Consider the following 18955-nt stretch of genomic DNA (forward strand, 5'->3'; position numbering starts at 1 on the left):
GGGACCCCAAGAGCGATCATTAGTGATGGAGGAAGCCATTTTAACAATCACCCTTTTGCTTCTTTGCTAAAGAAGTACGGGATCACACATAAGGTAGGTACTCCATATCATCCCCAGACCAGTGGACAGGTGGAGATTAGCAATAGCGAAATCAAGAGCATCCTAGAGAAGACGGTGAACACTAACAGAAAGGATTGGTCTTTGCGCTTAAATGATGCACTATGGGCTTATCGAACTGCTTACAAGACTCCAATTGGTATGTCACCATATCGGTTAGTCTTTGGGAAGGCCTGCCATTTACCTGTGGAGTTGGAGCATCGAGCATACTGGGCCATAAAGCAACTCAATTTCAATATGAAGCAAGCAGGTGAAAAGAGAAAATTGCAACTGGTCGAGCTTGAAGAATTGAGACATGATGCCTATGAAAATGCAAGGATCTACAAGGAACGAACTAAGGCATATCATGACAAGAAACTTGTTCGAAAAGAGTTTCATGTAGGCCAAAAGGTATTGCTATACAATTCCAGAGTACGACTTTTTCCATGTAAGCTTAAATCTCGGTGGTATGGCCCTTACACTGTTACTAAGGTTTTCTCTCATGGAGCACTAGAAGTTCATAACAAAGAAAAAAATCACACTTTCATAGTGAATGGGCATAGAGTGAAACCTTACTTTGAGACCGACTTTCAGCCTCAAGAAGAAGATCTGGAATTACATCCAGTTCTGAACACTGCCTATCCTGCTCTCGAGCGAAATTCAGACTAGGCTCGAGCGCATCTACCTCGATCAGTGATACTAAGGCCACATCATGCATTGACACTGCCATATCCTTTAAACTTTTTGTTTGTTTTGATTTTTGTTTATTCTTTTTGGTTTTCCTTTGTCTGGCTGAAGACGTTAAACTTTGCGCTCATGGGAGGCAACCCATCTTGTCATAATTTTTTTTTTTCCCTTCCTAGTTTTGTTTTTCAGGAAAAGTGTTTCTGCATTCAAGTTTGGGAGTGTGCTACGAGCCATACTTAGTCCAACCAATTTTCTCATCTCCCGGGTATGATCTTTCCATTCTATCTACACATTGAGGACAATGTGTAATTTAAGTTTGGGGGTATGGGACACACACACACTTTTAATTTAAAAAAAAAAAAAAATGAAATTGCACGTTCATGTTATTTTTAAGACTTTGGTTGATCTAAAAATTGTGATTTAAATTTCATTGGTGAGCTTAGAATGTTGAACACATAATCATTTGAAATTGATGCTAAAGTCCTACTACTTACTTTTGGCATCTAAGGATTCATTTGTTTCAATCTAAACTATCACAAGCACATTAGCATATAATTTTTGAGGTATGATATATGAACCTGATTGTGTATTTTTCAATGTCTTAAGTGAAGCTGGGTGACTTGTTAAATGGATACCTTGGCATATTTATAATAATAATAATAATAATAATAATAATAATAATAATAATAATAATAATAATAATAATAATAATAATAATAACCATTTTTGAAGCTTTCACCGAGTAACTGGACTTCTTGCCTCATTAAGCAGTGAATGTTCACGTCAAAAAGTGAGAAATTCAGATTGGTTAAAGTCATGACTAGTTTAGTTCTGTAGCCTTTTTGACTCGAGTTAGTAAGCTCTTAGGGGCGTTTCAACACTTAATGCCTTAAAACCATCTGGTTTGGGAGCATTAGCCTAACACTCGTTACATGGGTCAATTAGAAAGTTTAAGAGAACTAAGCATTGCACAGTCTGAAAAAAATTAAAATAATAATAATAATAATAATAATAATAATAATAATAATAATAATAATAATAAAAATAATAAATAAATAAATAAATAAAGCTCTTGCTATTATGCCTTGGTTATTCAATTTGATGGGGATCCCAGTGAATTTTGAGATATTGAATCATTGCACATTGGAATTAATTTGAAGCCTCATGATTATGTGTTAGTTCACCTGACACTGAATTGAACTTATGATGCCTGAGCTTGTCATTTGTAAGTGGTTAGACTTTGGAATTCTATTTTATATTGAAGAAGGAGTTTATCTTTCTAAGCTTGCTAATGAATGAGAATCATAATTTTGGTGACACTTAACTCTTTGGAATAAACATGAATTTTGGCATAATGTTTGTGGGTATCATTCATGGCAAACCCTCACGAGACTTCACTCGTCCACTAGGGAGTCCTAGGGGTTTAAAAGGCTTATTGCATACGCTAAATGCAATCGTGTTTCCCGCGAGAGAGGAGGTAGAGTAGTTATTGTTTTAGTTTTCATTTTTTTTCAATTCTGCATTGTTAAGGGACTAGCAACATGTAAGTTTGGGGGTGTGATAAGTGCTGAATGTTACACATTCAAGCCCCTTAATTTACATATGTTATGCTCTTAGTTTTGTTATAATTTGATGTTTTGTGTTGTTTTTGTGTTTTCTTATATTTTACAGGTTTTAGAAGAAAAACCGATCAAATTCCAAGATTATAATGAAGTCAGCAAACTCACTTTTGGATAGATTCAAACTCCAAATCAATTTGAATTTAAGGAAAGAGAAGTTGGCAAAAATTCGTTATCTTTGAAAAGAATCCAGAATGAGCACGTCTCAGTAATTTAATCATAACTTTCGGCTCAAGTATTAGATTGCAACTAAATTGATGGCGTTGGAAAGCTAATAATAAATAAAACAAATATGTCAGAAATAGGTTTTTCCTAATTCGGACGTTTTCCATGCCAAAATCACCCCTCAATAAAAGACCGCAAATCTGTACGAATTTTGGAATCCTTTTCCTACTTGGATAGAAATTTTAGAAAAAGGAGAAGACTTGTAATTATTCTTTTTGGACTAGAAAACCTACTTAGAATTGTAATAGGAATTCTAGAGCTTCTAAAGCTTCTCTAATCCCTATAAATAGGCCTCTAGCCTTTGAAGAAAGACACACAAACTTGGAGGAAGAATCAAAGGCTACATCAAGAAGGAGGTTTTTTATAGTGTTTATTTTCTTTCTTTTCCTTTATTAATTTCTTATGAGGATGATTTCCATCCAAATTATGTGTAACTAATACTTTAGTTAGGGCTCGATTGAAGCCCTAATCATGTCTTTTTAAGTTTTTCAATTTGCCTTGCTACAATTTATATATTGATGCTTAACTTGATTAATTCTAGTTTCTTGAATTCCTCGCATGTTTATGTTTAGCTAGCATATTCTTGTGGTATGGATTTGTTATTTATGTCAATTTGGATGACCGAGTCCTGGGCATAATAGAGTAACGGAAGAACCCCGACACAGGTTCTTGGATTAATCAACATAAAGACAACTGGAATAGATACCATATTCCAATCTGAGTGTGTTTACCGATTTCCATAGATTTATGCTTTCTTGAAGAACAACTTAGTAGATACCATGCTAAATCCTTCAAGGAAGAAAAGAGTTAGAGTAGATACCATGTCTAACTCGTTGTTTAGGGAAATCAATAGCTTTAGGAGAAGATATCATTCCCTTGTGGCTGGTAAGCATTAAGCATCATGTTATGATTGTAGTATTGTGCATATTGCGAATCTTATTTGAGTATGATTAGCGGTGGATATCGAAGCCCTACCTTTTCTTCATAGTATTTTTAATTCAATCTTTTATCCTGTCTTATTCAACATATCGCTTTTAGGAATTTCTCTTTAAAAACAATTTATACCAATCCTCATGGGAATGATCTCGTATTTGCCTGCTATACTATTGTTTTGATCTTGTGCACTTGCGAGTAAAACGTACAAGTATTTGCCTATTTATTTAGGTAGATATTTGCACAACATCATCTACCATAATAGGGGTGGTTGCATCACTCGAAGTGTCTGTCAACTATTATTAGATAAACAATAAAATTTATTTAATAACCAAAGGAAAGATGAATCACTCAATCACACCTAAAAAAAAGTAAATTTCATCTCAAATAAAAAGCTAAAAAATATAAATCTTCATTTATCTAATTACAAAATGATTTCTTCATGCAACAAGCATCTCATAGATAAAAGAAGCCATGTCTTGTGAGTTGGGTTTAAAAGAACCCATCAAAAAATATTGTGAACGTGGCATGATTTTATATATGGTAATTAATTGTACTGATGATAACGGTAGCTGGGTGTGCTTCAGACAACTAAATTAAGCTCTTTTCATGAAGTATATCTTTTACAATTCATTCACAATGTATATCTTCAACGTGAAAATTAATCATAGATTTAATAGCTAGCTGTAATTTGACATGAAAAATGAAAATAAAAATCTATCCTCAAACTGTCTTCGGTAAACAAGCAAGTCCAACACATAAAATATTTAATTGAAATAAGAAGTAAATTAAACTTTAGACTCATGTAAATTACCATTTATTTTCAAAGTTTAATTTTTTTTTTTTTTAAAAAATGATTAATTTAATCGTGATTAAATTAATAGTTCAACAAAATTTCAATTCAAGGCTAGCCAGAATTGCATATCTCTCGGTGTCTCCCGAACCATACCCAACTCCATATTTACTTCTTCTTAAATTTCCACATCTAATTAAGCAAAATCACAGATCTGAGAGCTATGGCAAGTGAAGGCTAAAAACAACCCACATCTAATTAAGCAAATTCCTGATCACAAATCAAAAAAAAAAAAAAAAACAGAAACTAAAATAAATCAAACAAATCAAACAAATAATCATAACAGAAACCCAAAACACAGCCTATTAAGTCTAATGATAGAAGAAGAAATAAAGCTTACTAGCAAAGTCGTAGAGAGGACGGAGCGTAGCGGATAGAGGTCGATGGTGGCGTTGGAGCTTCTGTGCGGAGAGAGAGAGAGAGGCCGGCGAGTGGCGGAGAGAGGTCGGCGAGTGGCAGAGTGTTGCGAGAAGGGAGATTCGGAGAGATTGAGGGCTAAGGTAGGGAGGCGGCGCACGGGCGCAGTGAGAGTAGGGAGTCGGGACTTAGGGTTTGCTTAATGGCTTAATGCTTAACGCGTGAAAGTGTGAAACTCAGCCAGTCAGCCTATTAGACTGAATTGAAACGGCGCCGTTTCGGTGTTAAACACCAAAACGGCGCCGTTTTATATATAAAAATTTTAAATATATATATATATAATAAGAAAGCCGGTTACCGGTTATAACTGGTAACCGGCTTTCTTAAAACCGGTAACCGCCTTTTTAAGGCGGTTACAGGTTACCGGTTTTTAGGCGGTTTTAACGGTTATCCGGTTAACGGTTAGGGACGGTTAGCGGTTAGCGGACGGTTATTATGAACGGTTATTTTCACCCCTACGATGGTGTGCGCAAGCCACCACTAGAAAACATGGTTACGCACACACTCAAACACCACATATGCACAAACAAAGCCACATATACAAGCATGGGATCAAAAAATTATGGCTTTGATACTAATATTAGAAATATAATACGTAACGGAATAAAACATTAATTATTAGTTCCTCTTATGCACAGAAATTGGATCTTACTAGATTGTTTCACGTGCGTGCTTTATCTCTTGAATCTCCGACAATTTCTTTTTTCCGGAGATTGAGCATGCTATTAGAGTCATTCCCATAATATATACCGTCTAAATGTCTTAGGCACCAAAATCGAGATGGAGAGAGATTTTCACATATTCAGTGTATCGATATGTCTTTTCTCCCCCTTTTCTCGTGACTCTCTTTATGTTTTTTTAATTAGAGTGCCAGTTTTTTAATAACAAGAAATCAGCCAAGCTAACGTTGTGCATTCACTATGGAGTAACATCTGCAAACGTTTGCTGCACGTGGAGTAATGTTTTGCATTCATTTTGGGCTGCCAACTAATTAATAATGGTCACCAATTAAAAAGGGAAGAAATGCGGAAGTAGATCGAGATTGTTATATCATTTCCCTTTTCTCCCTTCGAGAAACACAGTGAATATTATATGGAGCAGGTAAACACCATTAATTAAGTAGGGCTTAATGGCAACAGGGGACCCTTATGGTGTGCTATTTTGACTTCCCTTTGTAGATTGACATAATTTGGTAGTCCGTCGTTGATTTGCCCCCTCCCCGGCGTACTCCTCCTTGAATTTAGTCTGCTTAATTTAACCACTTTTTTGTATGGCCCTTGGACTTTTAAAGCCCTTGCTAAATGATTTACCTGCCCACTATCTCACTGTAAAGTAGGTTTTGGATTTATTTATTTGTCAATCAAGGCATTAGGTTTGATACTACATCTTATTGATGGTGCCATCTATCTTTTACCATTCGATTTTGTCATTTTTCTTGTGACCAAATTTCTTTCTTTTTTTACCAAATCTACAATTAAATTTATTATTATTATTACTACTGTTAGTGTATCGTATTTATGAGGTTCACCTAACTATCATTGTATTGAATGACCCTATCCTTAATTTCATAAGCATTTGGGCCTTGTTATATAATTGGGGCAACTACTAGGATTGATTTTGGATAGTGAAGTGCCTAACCGAACAGCTACACCAACTACAGTTCTCGTAGAAGAAGCACAATTTAGCCCATCCTACCCCATTTGAAGTTTGAACATTTCCCTAATGCCTTTCTTAATGCCATTGTTGCTTCAATGAATCCTTCCTTGGGCACTTTAATCAAAGCATTTATACCACACACGGTATCTATTGGGATGTTAGTGGTGCATAGCAATCAGAGTGTTTGCGTGTCGAATTTAGATCGTGTCGAAATATAAGTATAAAATTATAAATATCAATTTTAATCTGACTCATTTAATTAAACTAACCAAACCCCTCGACCCAAACCCCTTAATTTCGTATTAGATTTGTGTAAAAACTTGACAGTCTTAAATTTCAAGTGTCGGGTTCGGGTCGTCTCAATGCATCGGTGTAAGACTATATAGATCAACCCTAATTTGACCAATTTAATTAAACAGGTCAGATCCTTTAACCTTAACACTCTAATTTTGTATTGAGTCCATATCAGATTTGCATACTATACAAAATATCTCTATTGTGATGCATGTTATATTACCATAAAGAAAAATAAAATAAAATAGTGGTAAAAAATAAAGATTGCTATATATATATATCAAAAATTACTTTTGAGTTTTGAAGACTATTATATGCTTATTGCCCAACAAGACATAGATGATTAGATTTTTCTTATACAAATATATATATATATATATATGCTCTACTTCCACAATTTTACTTGTCGCTTTCAAGCCCCAACTACCATACGATTTTCATAAAAGAAAGAGAAGATGGGGCGTCCAGAAGAAACAGCAACTTAACCACCACATTTACTTGATCTTCAGCTCTTCACCTCCTTATCTATTTATATATATAGAGAGAAATATGCATGCCAAATACCACCTCGCATGTGACCAACTGAGCATTATTTAACACAACCCATTACCCATGGACTGGTTCTCCTGGTTGTCCAAGACTGCCCTGGAGCCTTCACTAGTCTACGAATATGGCCTCGCTCTGGCTCGCAACGAGCTCCAATTGGAGGATGTAAGCTACTTCAACCATGAGTTTCTTCAGAGCATGGGCATCTCCGTGGCCAAACACAGGCTAGAGATTCTCAAGCTTGCCAGGAAGGAGAACAGGGGAGGCCCAGGAAACCTCACCGGCCTCATCGTGGCAATCAACAAAACCAGGAAGTGCTTCAACAAGTATATTGCCAAGTGGGTTTTCCGCGACGACATAGCATTTAAGGCGGCGCCGCCGCATCCGTTGCATTTGAGAGGAGCATTGTTGAGGAGGTACAGGAGCGAGGAGAGTAATGAAGAGAGGGTGCCAGTGCCCAAGAAGAGGAGCATAACTCTCTCAGGACCTCTTGATGGAAGGGTAAGAGAGAAGGTTATGGTCAATACCAGAAGCTTGAAACTGTCTGGGCCTCTGGATGGGAAGCTGCATGAAAAGGCAATATACACAGCTAGAAGCCCAAGATTTTCTGGGCCTCTGTATGCAGCCAAGAGCCCAAAATTAGTTGGGCCCATAGACGGATGGCCCCCAGAAAGATTGATGGTAACAACTAAGAGCCCAAGGCTACAGGAGAGGTTGATGGTGACAAGTAGGAGTCCAGGGACAGCCGGATCTTTGGATGGAAAAGTTGCAGCACCAGTGGTTTACAGTCATTATAATAACCAGGAAAAGGAGGATGTTGATCATTACGATGATCATTCACTGTGGGCTACACTGTTTCATGATATGAAACCCACTTGAATTTTGTGCTTTTCTTGGTATTATTCCTAACTGTTCTTTCTTTCATCAGAGGAACACAATTTGTATTGCTTTTGAGGCTCGCATGTGTGTGTGATATATATATATATATATGTCTATAGACTATAGTGCACCAATAATGGCATTTTTACGACACAAGAACACCATCGACAATAGTGGTTTATTGCGTGGATTTTCAAATTGTAGCAGTTTTCTCTGCATTAATTTCTGGTTTGTGCTTGGATTCTGTGTTTGTGGATCTTTCCTTCATAATTAAGTTTGTGAATTGGTTTCTAACTTATTTGTGCGTTTAATGAAGAAACTTGTTACATGTACGATTCAATATGTGAAAATTCTGTTTTCTGATATCGATATCTTGGAATGGCTTTTCTTTGCGAGAGATGTATTTCTTTGTCTCTCAAATTGATTCAACATAAGCCCTAACAACTATAGAATTAGGTAATTTTTGACATTTTGAAAATGATACCTATTAAAAATGTAGCATATTACAGTTGAGAATTGAATATATTTTCATCAAGTTCTTGTTCTCTATACTAAAATTATAAAGGATCATAATCTACAGCTATATGATCAAGGTCTAGAGGGGACTCAGTGAATTGTAATGATCTTATCAAATACGGAAAACCTCACCTCCATTGCTAATTTTTGAAGATCCATCATCATCATCATCATTATCTTCAGCTCTAGCTTGCTCCTTTAAAGCAAAGTTGTTGAAAATGTGTCACAATATTACTCAATATTAATGAAATTACCTATAATATATAAACGCTATTCATGTACAGATTTATGAACAATAAATGGACTGCTCCATATCAGTAATGTTTATTAAAGCTGGCATCTCCTTTAACTTAGTTTATTTTGACGAATTTGTTAAGAGTAGATGAAAATAAAGCCTATTTATTGGAATTGATGGACATTTTAGCCTCCACCGTTTGAGTAGCTACTATATTGATGAAGCAATATTAAAAAAGTAATGCTACACATCATCCCCTTGTCCTCTTTTTGTCCTCCCAAATTTGATGTGGCTCTTAAAATCACCATTGAATTTATGATAGATCATTATTGAATTTTGATCCAATGGTGATTTTAAGAGCCACATCAATTTTGGGAGGATGAAAGGTAGACAAGAGGATGATGTGTAGCATTACTCATATTAGAATTACTCGTTGAGAGAAAGGTGTCAACTGTTTAAGAAAGAGACGGACCAGCATAGACCAAAAACTGTTTAAGTATGTTTTAAAATTCATCTTTAGGCCAAAAACTTTTAATTTTGTCCCCCGTGAAACGCCCCGACTTTTATGCAAGTTATATAGTAGAAAATATCTGAATTTTTCACGTAGTGCTACTACTTACCATTACCAATATACTTGCAGCAGAAAACATATGTAGAATTTTTCTTTTCGTTTGACACCGCAAACTTATTTCTAACTTATAAAGCATTAGAGCATTTTTTTTGAAATCATAACTTCGTAGAATAACCTTATAAGGTTAATTATTGCAAATTTACCACTAACGTCATTACGTATGTCAAAAGTTTCCATAAATGGTATATTGAAATATTTAGGGATAATTGCATCGCTGGTCCCTGTGATATGCCATAATTATTTTTCACTCCCTACGGTTTAAAAAGTTCATGGGAGGTCTTTGTTGTTAGCAATAATTACAAATCGATCTCTGGCGTCAAATTCCGTTAGAATTTTTAACAGATTCTGTCAAATGCCATGTCAGCGCCACGTGTCGCCAATAAGATAGACACGAGCCACACCTTGCCCCTTTTTTTTGTTTTTTTTTTTAAAAAAAAGATAAGTATATTTATTTATTTTTTAATAAATTTATATTTATTTATTAAGATGGACACGTGTCGCCATCTTATTGGCGACACGTGGCGCTGATATGGCATTTGACAGAATCTGTTAAAAATTCTAATGGAATTTGACGCCAGGAATCGATTTGTAATTATTGCTAACCACAAGGACTTCTCATGAACTTTATAAACTATAGGGAGTGAAAAATAATTATGGCATACCACAAGGACCAACGGTACAATTATCCCAAATATTTAACGCTTAAAGCTAATACAATTGACTTAAAGCTACACCCAAGGCTAAATATTTTCCATATGTTTCTTTTTTGTGCTCTGTGTTGGGTAACAGACCTTCCTATGTGTGGAAAAGTTTGATGTCAGCCAAGGGATTACTACAAGGACTGATATGGCGAATAGGTGAGGGACGGAGTATTAAAATTTGGCAAGACAGGTGGCTCCCAACACCTACTTCTTATACAGTGCAATCCCATCACAGGGTTATTCCTGACTCTTGTATAGTTTCAATGCTTATTGATCATGAGGTGTGTGGGTGGAATTCTGGTCTCATCACAGAGATTTTCAACCCAGAAGAGGCCAAGGTTATCGTCACTCTTCCCTTGTGCCCTACTCTACCACCGGATAGACTTGTTTGGAGAGGAACCACAAATGGCATTTTTTCTGTGAGGAGTGCCTATCATATGGGGATGGAAGTGAAGGTGCGGGATAATGGAAGCACTTCTAAAGAAGTTGGGGGTCATAAGGTCTGGTCTACCATTTGGAGGTTGGGGGTGCCGAATAATGTCAAAAAATTTATGTGGCGAGCGTGTAATGACCTCCTGCCCACAAAACAAAATCTACACAGAAGGAAAATTGTGGAAAATGAATCATGCCCGTGTTGTTGTAGAGATGCTGATATTCATGCCCTTTGGAACTGCCCGGCAGCTCAAGATGTGTGGGGAGGGGGGACTTTGATTTTCCAAAAAACTGTTTTTGTGGGAGAGACTTTCATGCAGCTGGTGGAGTTTTGTATGGGCAGGTTTAGTATCAGAGATATGGAGCTAATGGCTGTGCTTTCTCGTAGAATTTGGCTGAGGAGGAATAAGTTCATTTTTGAATCCATTTTTACCCCTCCTCAGGTGATTTTTTCTGAAGCCGTGGCTCTTATTGATGAGTATCGTAGGTACAATAAAAGAGAAGATGAGCCGATCACTAGTGATGGGGTGAGGCATTCTGCTAGTGCAATGACAGTATGGAAGCCACCTCCAGATGGTATTATTAAGGTAAATTGAGATGCATCAGTAAATGATAAAAAAAACAGTTAATCGGCATTGGTATTGTGGCTAGAGACAACACTGGCAATGTCTTGGGTGCACGGGCTGTTTCAAAACATGTTGTGGCGGCAGCCAAAGTGGCGGAATCTTTGGCAACCTTAGAAGCTGTTTTGTTCTGTAAAGCAGCAAGTTTTATGGAGGTAATCTTGAAGGGGGATGCAAAACAAGTAGTTGAGGATGTAAATTCCGCTTCTCTAAATCTAAATGCTGCAGGCCATTTTGTTGATGGAATTAAGAAGGAGATTCTTGGTCTTAGACATGCTTCCGTGGTCCATGTGGGTAGAGAGGCCAATAATGTTGCCCATTGTTTAGTTAAGGAGGCCTCTACTCATGTGATTGATAATGTATGGCTTGAAGAAATTCCTAGTTTTATTTTGCATATTGTACTTAGGGAGTTTTCCTCTCCCTAGATCCTTATATGGGATCAATTTTGTTTTTTCAATGAAGAGATTCTATATTGTTCAAAAAAAAAAAAAAAATTGACTTAAAATAAGTCAGTCATTCAAAATAGAGGCCTCTTGCCAACTTTATCAACAGAAGTTCAAACACACGTACAAGTCATCATTGACATTCTCCTCAACGACATTTGTAAAATTACCACAATTTTACAGGTGCACATGTGAGTCCGTTCAGCAAGTATAATATTATAATCTTTAATGTGTGATGTGAGCTCAATTTTCCTTTGAACATTTCTCTAACTAGTGTTTACTAAACGACTATTACTCATGAAGGGTTTTCACAAAAGAGTCTATAAAACGTCATAACTGTTTCGCAAACCATATGGAATAGAGATGTTTTATACATATATAATAAAATCAAAATATATTTTCCTTTGGATTTTCTTTACCACGTATATAACTTCACATCCCATATTATGAAGGAGTAAGACAATTTATATCATGTAATGCAAACGGGCATTTGCACAATTTCAAGTTTTTTAATGAAGTTGACTACCAAAAGAAGGTTTTGTATAAGTAAATAGTAGTTCGAGGTAGTCGGGTGATGAGAGTATCAAATTATGGAACCATATTGATGAAAGGTGGTAATTCATGGCAACAAAAAAAGCTAATTACCCACACTTTATATATATATATATATATTATTCAAGGTTTAACACTTTACCTAGCTAAAAGCCCTCTCTGTTTCCGTAGATTACACCAAAGCAAGCAGTGAGATTTTTACTAAATTACCAACAAATAATTGACATGGGTCTACTAAAATGGAGAGATTTTCACTACCCATAATGGGTTTCATGCTATTATGCTGCTTGACACCTCTTACTGAAGCAAAATACATGACAGAAAAAGACCCAAGTCAGAAAATTCAAAGACCCATAATGGGTTTCATGCTATTATAAATGTTGCTTGGCAGCTCTTACTAAATCAAAATACATGATATTGTGTGTAACAGTATAAGGGAGTGAAGGATTGGTGGGGGAAAAGCCTTAAGGCTATGATTTGCAAATTATCTTAGGGAGATGCTGTTTATAATCTGTGGAGGTAAAGGAATGACGCAAAGTTTGGTAATCAGCCTATCTCGGAGGAAAGATTTGGTTTAGAAAATTTGTTGGGAAGTTGGGGAAACTTCAAGGGCAATAGGGAAAATTTGTCTCTCTGTGCTGCTTGGGCGACTTAGAAGAGAGAGAAAGACTAGGTTACAAGAAGACTTTTTTTTTTTTTTTTTGAATAGGGTTACAAGAAGACTTAGAAGAGAATAGAGACACGGGTTTGAGAGAAGAATGGGGATTGACGTTAAATTTAGGAAGAGTTAACAAACGTTTCAACTTTTATGTGAATTTAAAAAACCATGTGAGACGCACATGTTTAAGAATACTTGACAGTCCCTACAAATCAGTTTGTAAGAAATTTCCGTCCATAAGAAATTTGCTCTCATTTGTTTTTTCCTATTTAGACTTATTATTTCTATTTTATCTCTTAATTATTTAAAACCTAAAATAAACTTTCAAAAATCTCCCTTAACCCAGATAAAATTCCCTAACATTTTTGAATTCTGCTTAATAAAATTAAAAACCGAGAATAAATTCCTTAATAACAAAATCAAGGCTTATAAACTAAAAATCACCAACAAAAAATTATTACCAAAAATATCAACACATTTCCTTACAACCATCCACAATTATTATTTCATCTATAGAATATTACAATTCTGTTTTATTTTCAAAATTAAAACCTCTTAAATTGGATTGATGACTGGTGCCCAAACATCCACTGCACTGATTATTCAATATTGGCAAACTTAATACAGATAAAGTAGTAGGGAAGATGTCCCCCAGTAAACTGGCTTTGGAAAAGATATATGCCCCACACCACCAATCTCAATGATTTGTGCTTGGAGGCAGCCTGAAGGAACCCCCTGAATAAAGCATTTGGTAAACAGGCTTTATCCTGCGGGTCAGAACAATGCTCAAGATCGTTCCCACTGCACAGACAACAGCCAGAACCAGGAAGGTGATTCTAAAACAATTTGGACCCACACAGGAGAGACTCGAACCGAACCTAAGTCCATGCTGTTTAGCCGCCTCATTATCATATACATATCCGGCTAGGAGACCTGAGAATAGGAATGCACCAATAGGATTACCTAATGACATGAAATTGCTTAGTAGACCGAAATTCTTCAGGCCAAATAGCTCAGAGACAGTTGGGATCATGGTAGAAAATTGAACGCCAAAGCAAATCCCAAGAAATGCAATTGCAACATAAAGGGTGCCGTCAATCGCAGAAGCAAGCAGAAGGTATGTAAAAATCATGATTATTTGGGTGCATGTCATCCAAACCGTCCGAGGAATTGTCCTAGACCTGCAAAGAATAGAACCTTGCACCAAATTAAATTGACACCCAATTGGTAATAACAGGATATATAGAGTAGGCCGCAGCATTTACCACAACATGTTGCTTATTCATGTCTAAGAGCAAATTCTTGGAAGAAATTAGCTTAGTCTACCATGCCATTTGCTTGCACATACTGTTGAAATTCTATAGAAAGCACAAACTATTTGTTCTTGCCAGGATTTAGCAAGGTTCAATTAAGAGTTTGAAGATAAGTTTATTGCTGATATTTAGTGACCAATCTATATTTGTAGGCTCAAATTATATAGCTGATAAAAGGCGCTCAGTTTCACATCCATTAAAAGCCATATTTTCTAAAGAAGATTCAATGCATGCCCTCAATGTTTGCAACAAGTTTAATGTTCCTAATCATCCAATTGGCTCCCATCCCTGACATTTATTAACAGACCAAATTTGTTGATTGAATATAAAGCTCCTCAGCTTAATAATTTACTTCAATCAAAACCAAGTATAGTGATGTGCAGGAAAACTTAATTGCTTCAGTTCAATCACCTATGTGACTAGCTATAAGGATAGATGGTACTAACCTGACAAAATGTTCAGAAACAACTCCGCCACCAAGACGACCCACAAAATTGCAAAAACTAAAGAGAGACAGCAAGTTCTTTGTATCATGCACACCTTGTGCAATCCCTATCTGCGCTAGATTGTTAAGGACAGTCACCCCAGAACCAACCCCAACAAAGTAAACCAAGAACAGAAGCCAGAAGTCTGCCTTGATAACAGCTTCGCTAAATTTAAAATCTTCCCCTCTTTTGGGCCTCCTCTTCTTCTTCACTGCCCCCTCACCCTCAGCAAGAAGCATAGCCACCTCAGACATGTCATCACTTTCACAAAAACTGCCAAAATTTGTTGTTGATGAAGATGGTTTCAGCAGTGGTTCAGTTTTGTCCACACAGCCTTCTCCTTGAACCAGACGGTCTGAAGACCCAATTGGTTGGTCTAGTGTCGCTGATTTGCTTGTTCTCATGGGGTAAAATGTCATTTTTATAGGGATTGCAAGCGGAGCCATGAGAAGGAGAATCATTATAAAGATGAAAGTATAGGAAATTGAAGCACTTAAAGAAAGCACATCACTCATTATTGTGGTTGTAAGAAGATACAAGCCAAGCACAATACTTGCAGCTTGGATGAAAAAAAAATGGCAACATTCCACGGAGTCTTCACCAGAAGCTGGAGTACAGGGCCTAACAAAATACATCATAATGAAACATAGAATAGGAACTCCAAGTGCGAGGAACAACAAAAGGTTAGAAGAGGAACTATGAAGCAGTACACTGTAAATTTCTGTAAATACTGCAGCACTAAGCCCCACATAACCTTTGAGAATACCTGCAACAGTGCCTCGACTAAGAGGGAAGTTTCTCATGTTGGTTACAAGAACAGCTGTGGAAAACCAAGCATTACTATTGGCAGCAACACAAAGAGCAAGACATAACTGCGAAATCATAAAGGGGGAAAGGTTACAGTTAGATCTTTTTGGTTGAAAGCATCTGGATTTGAACCGAATATATGCACCAGCAACCACTTTTCCCAACATACATCTCCAGAAATTGATGTGCCAAAATAAGCTGCCTAAATGATCACAACTTAATGAGAAACTTGAATTTCTTTTAAGGAATAATAGTTCCCCATGCCAGATGAACATCAATTAGAGTAATGACTGGTTATTTAAAATTATCATGATATGGAAGCTCATTGTAGTTACAAAAGGTAAGAGAAGTCACCCATATGAAGGGTGACTGATAGATGATGAACTTTGAGCAGAAAATCGGTTTCTCTGTAAGTTTGCCCACGCTCACACACATACATAGAGAGACATAGTGAGCTGAACAGTTTGAATCCCATTGACATGAAATCAAAGAATCATGAGATCATAAGAAAAAGTTTCAGAACTAGGGATGAAAAGAGAACAAAACCTCAGATTCTGCAAGTTCAAAGGAGTCCTACTTCATATGTTGTGGAGGATTCATTCACCATTACCAAGGAAACTTTAGCAATTTGTGTCCATCATTCCATTAGGAAATTTACCAAATATTACACGGTTAGAATGAAAATTATGTTCGTGTGTTGAACCGTAAGATTTTTAATCAACAAAACGAATAGCTCCAACTCACACAGTAACCAGCATATCCCCTTGAAATGCAAAGAAATTGAAATCAATAAAATCTATTACCAAAAAGGAAAAACAATGAATCCCATCAACAGATATGCTGAGATAACTGCAAACTCTAAAATCTAAATACAATGGCAACTATGTATTAAACAAATCTAATTAATCATCGAAAAAACGTAAGAGAACCCACAATTAACAAACATCCATTAATTAAAATCACCAAGCAGCCAAAATTAATAAATGGGTATGAAAAATGTCACGGGTAAAATCATCAAACTCAAAGATTTAACTTACCAGCCAGTAAGGAAGGGACTGAACAGTACGGCTGACAGCAAGCCAAAGAACACCATAACCCAAGAAGCAAGCGAGCGCACCAATAGAGAGAACAACCCAAGGAGGGAACTTGTCACAGGCTAAGCCTGGAAGGAGGCCAACGTTCTCGCCGATGTCGTTGGCGACGCCAATCATGGTGAGCTGGTGCTGGTTAAAACCCAGAACCGATTTCAGGGCATGGGAGTAGAGTGGGAAGGTGTACGCATTGCCCGATGCTATCTCAACCCAGACTGCAGCTCCCAGCCCCACCCATGGCGGTCTTGTCCCTCCTTTCAGCAAGAGAAACCGAGGATATCTTCTTTTGACTTCACAGTTGCAGCAAATTTGGGAAGGCAGACAGAGAAAGTGAGAGGAAGGTGAGCCAGAAAACATTTGTCCGACGGTTTGTTGTACATGTACCTCATCGCAATGACTAGGCATTTGATACTTGGAGTATTTTATGCGGTTGAGTTTCCTTTCTAATGTTTTTTCCTCTTGGATTGGAGACGTCGAATCGACACATCAGCACTTTTTACTGGTAATAACGTAAGAAAATACAGATAAGACCAGATGTTTAAATATATTTGGGAGAGATAATTGCTTATAAAAGTCTTTGTTATAAAATTAAAAATTTTTAATTTTTAATTATTTTTTGGTGGGCTTGAAATTTTCAAGTGCAACTTGGTACAATTAGCTGGAGTGGACCATTGAACTGACCCACGAGACCTTCCTTGTTTCGTTCCTTTCATGTCAGAGTTTAAGTTCGAAAAATAGATGGGATTCTTAATTTCCATTCATATGTGTTTTCCTTTTTGATTTGGTAAAAGTATACTTAGCCCCTCAAAATAGGATCAATTTGGCACTTGAATCTCTAAAGTTTAAAAAGTAACGCTAGACCTTCACTAATTACATAAATGTAACTATTAACACCCTCTATTAGTATTTTCCGTCAATTTTGACGGAATTTGTGTCACCTGAACATTTTTTTGATGTAAACTCTCCAAAATGCTCCATTCTTAGAGTTCTTGTGATACTGCCTCAACAACGACGATCACTTTCTACACCATGTCCCACCCATCAACGATGATCGGGGTCCTTCCATGGTCGCTCTTGATTGAGTTCTCAAGGTCATAGAAAATGCTCATTGCGATTTCGCTTAGCCGAGTCTTGGCCTCCGAGGCCTCAAACATTATTTTCTTCGGGTATGAATCATCATCCATGGCCTTTGGTGCTCCGAAACATATGATTTATAAAGGTGCTCCAAAACTATAATAATCATAAATCATATGTTTTTCGATGATGATGAACACTCCATGCTAGTTCTGCAAGAACAACAAATGGTGATGCCTGGACATCAAGATTCAAAATTTCGCTCCATTTGTTTCGATTTAAAATGTTTTCAGTTTTAAATATTTTTTGGCGTTTGACTCATAAAAAAAATTTGTGACAACAACAACAACAATGGCGGTGGCAACAACTCTGGAAACGGCTCTAGCAACGCTTTCGGTGACAATTCCAGTGATTCTGTTGGCGGCTCTTGCGGCAGATCTGGTGACAAATTCTAAAATTTCGGCGGCAGCGGCAGCGAGCGTGAGAGAGTTCATGCGAGAAAGATGTCAAAAAAAAAAAACAAAAACAAAAAAAAAAAAAAACTATTTTACACGGCTTAAATGAGGTTTTCCTAGTCAAATGAAAATATTTTCAGTTTGACCAACATTTTCTGTCGTACCAAATACTGAAAAAAGAGACAACATTTTCCAGGATAAGTTTTACGTCGAAACAAACTGAGCCTTACAAAAGGAATTGAATCGCTGTATACGTACCAATGCCCCAGCCTTTGGTGGAATGTGCATTGATGCACGTACAATATTGGCACATATCCTGGGAGCAATTGGCTCAGGAACTGGGATATTGCTTGTTGTCACAATCTCCTATCAATACTTGGAGACATTTGAGAAGAAGAGAGCTAGTGAGCTTGACTTCTCTGGGTTTCAAGTTGGTTATAACTTTTTAAAGAATCTACGCTCATCTCCAGCAATAATAATCAAAATAGCTATTGAAAAAGTATAACTCTCTACTTTAGTTATTATTTTTTCTATACTCTCTCCAACAGATTCTCCATTCTACTTTTTATTTTCTTTAAATATTATTTTATGTGGAATAGAGTGTGAAAGAGAGAGAGAGAGAGTAAAAGAAGGAAAGGAAGAAAGAGAAAACAATTTAAAAAAAAAAAAAACTATTTGTAGTGTGAATAGTAAATAGGTAGAATCATTTGCCTATTTTGTTGGAGATGCTTAGA

At 36.6% G+C, this 18955-nt stretch overlaps 3 protein-coding genes across 4 annotated transcripts; 2 read left to right on the top strand and 1 right to left on the bottom strand.

Moving 5' to 3' along the window:
- Positions 1-7279: 7279 nt before the first annotated feature.
- LOC133857547 (uncharacterized) lies at positions 7280-8538 on the top strand. Its single transcript, XM_062292811.1, has one exon. It carries the CDS (start codon positions 7393-7395, stop codon positions 8203-8205), a length of 813 nt encoding a protein of 270 aa, XP_062148795.1. The 5' UTR covers positions 7280-7392; the 3' UTR covers positions 8206-8538.
- Positions 8539-10401: 1863 nt separating this feature from the next.
- Positions 10402-11768, top strand: LOC133856702 (uncharacterized). Its single transcript, XM_062291759.1, has 2 exons — positions 10402-11274; positions 11346-11768. Exons 1-2 carry the CDS (start codon positions 10402-10404, stop codon positions 11766-11768), a joined length of 1296 nt encoding a protein of 431 aa, XP_062147743.1.
- A 1682-nt stretch (positions 11769-13450) lies between these two features.
- On the bottom strand, positions 13451-17099 carry LOC133857310 (protein NUCLEAR FUSION DEFECTIVE 4-like). Of its 2 annotated transcripts, XM_062292526.1 has the most exons (4): positions 16639-17099; positions 15561-15666; positions 14756-15401; positions 13451-14177 (listed from the first exon to the last, which is right to left on the bottom strand). In XM_062292526.1, exons 1-4 carry the CDS (start codon positions 17095-17097, stop codon positions 13694-13696), a joined length of 1695 nt encoding a protein of 564 aa, XP_062148510.1. In that variant the 5' UTR covers positions 17098-17099; the 3' UTR covers positions 13451-13693. The 2 variants fall into 2 exon arrangements, with proteins under 2 accessions (XP_062148510.1, XP_062148509.1); XM_062292525.1 differs by having other exon boundaries at positions 14756-15666.
- Positions 17100-18955: the final 1856 nt, after the last annotated feature.

This window comes from Alnus glutinosa, chromosome 14, assembly GCF_958979055.1.
Source record: "Alnus glutinosa chromosome 14, dhAlnGlut1.1, whole genome shotgun sequence".
NCBI classification, from domain to species: Eukaryota; Viridiplantae; Streptophyta; class Magnoliopsida; order Fagales; family Betulaceae; genus Alnus; species Alnus glutinosa.

What these genes read in the sequence shown, in the direction of transcription:
- LOC133857547 (XM_062292811.1), top strand. Translation starts at nt 7,393, where the DNA reads ATGGACTGGTTCTCCTGGTTGTCCAAGACTGCCCTGGAGCCTTCACTA.
- LOC133856702 (XM_062291759.1), top strand. Translation starts at nt 10,402, where the DNA reads ATGTCAGCCAAGGGATTACTACAAGGACTGATATGGCGAATAGGTGAG. An exon ending in ATTCTGCTAGTGCAATGACA is followed by an intron (nt 11,275 to 11,345) that starts GTATGGAAGCCA and finishes TAAAAAAAACAG; the next exon opens with TTAATCGGCATTGGTATTGT.
- LOC133857310 (XM_062292525.1), bottom strand. Translation starts at nt 17,097, where the DNA reads ATGCCTAGTCATTGCGATGAGGTACATGTACAACAAACCGTCGGACAA. An exon ending in AGTCCCTTCCTTACTGGCTG is followed by an intron (nt 15,667 to 16,638) that starts GTAAGTTAAATC and finishes ATGATTTCGCAG; the next exon opens with TTATGTCTTGCTCTTTGTGT. An exon ending in GTTTCTGAACATTTTGTCAG is followed by an intron (nt 14,178 to 14,755) that starts GTTAGTACCATC and finishes TATTCTTTGCAG; the next exon opens with GTCTAGGACAATTCCTCGGA.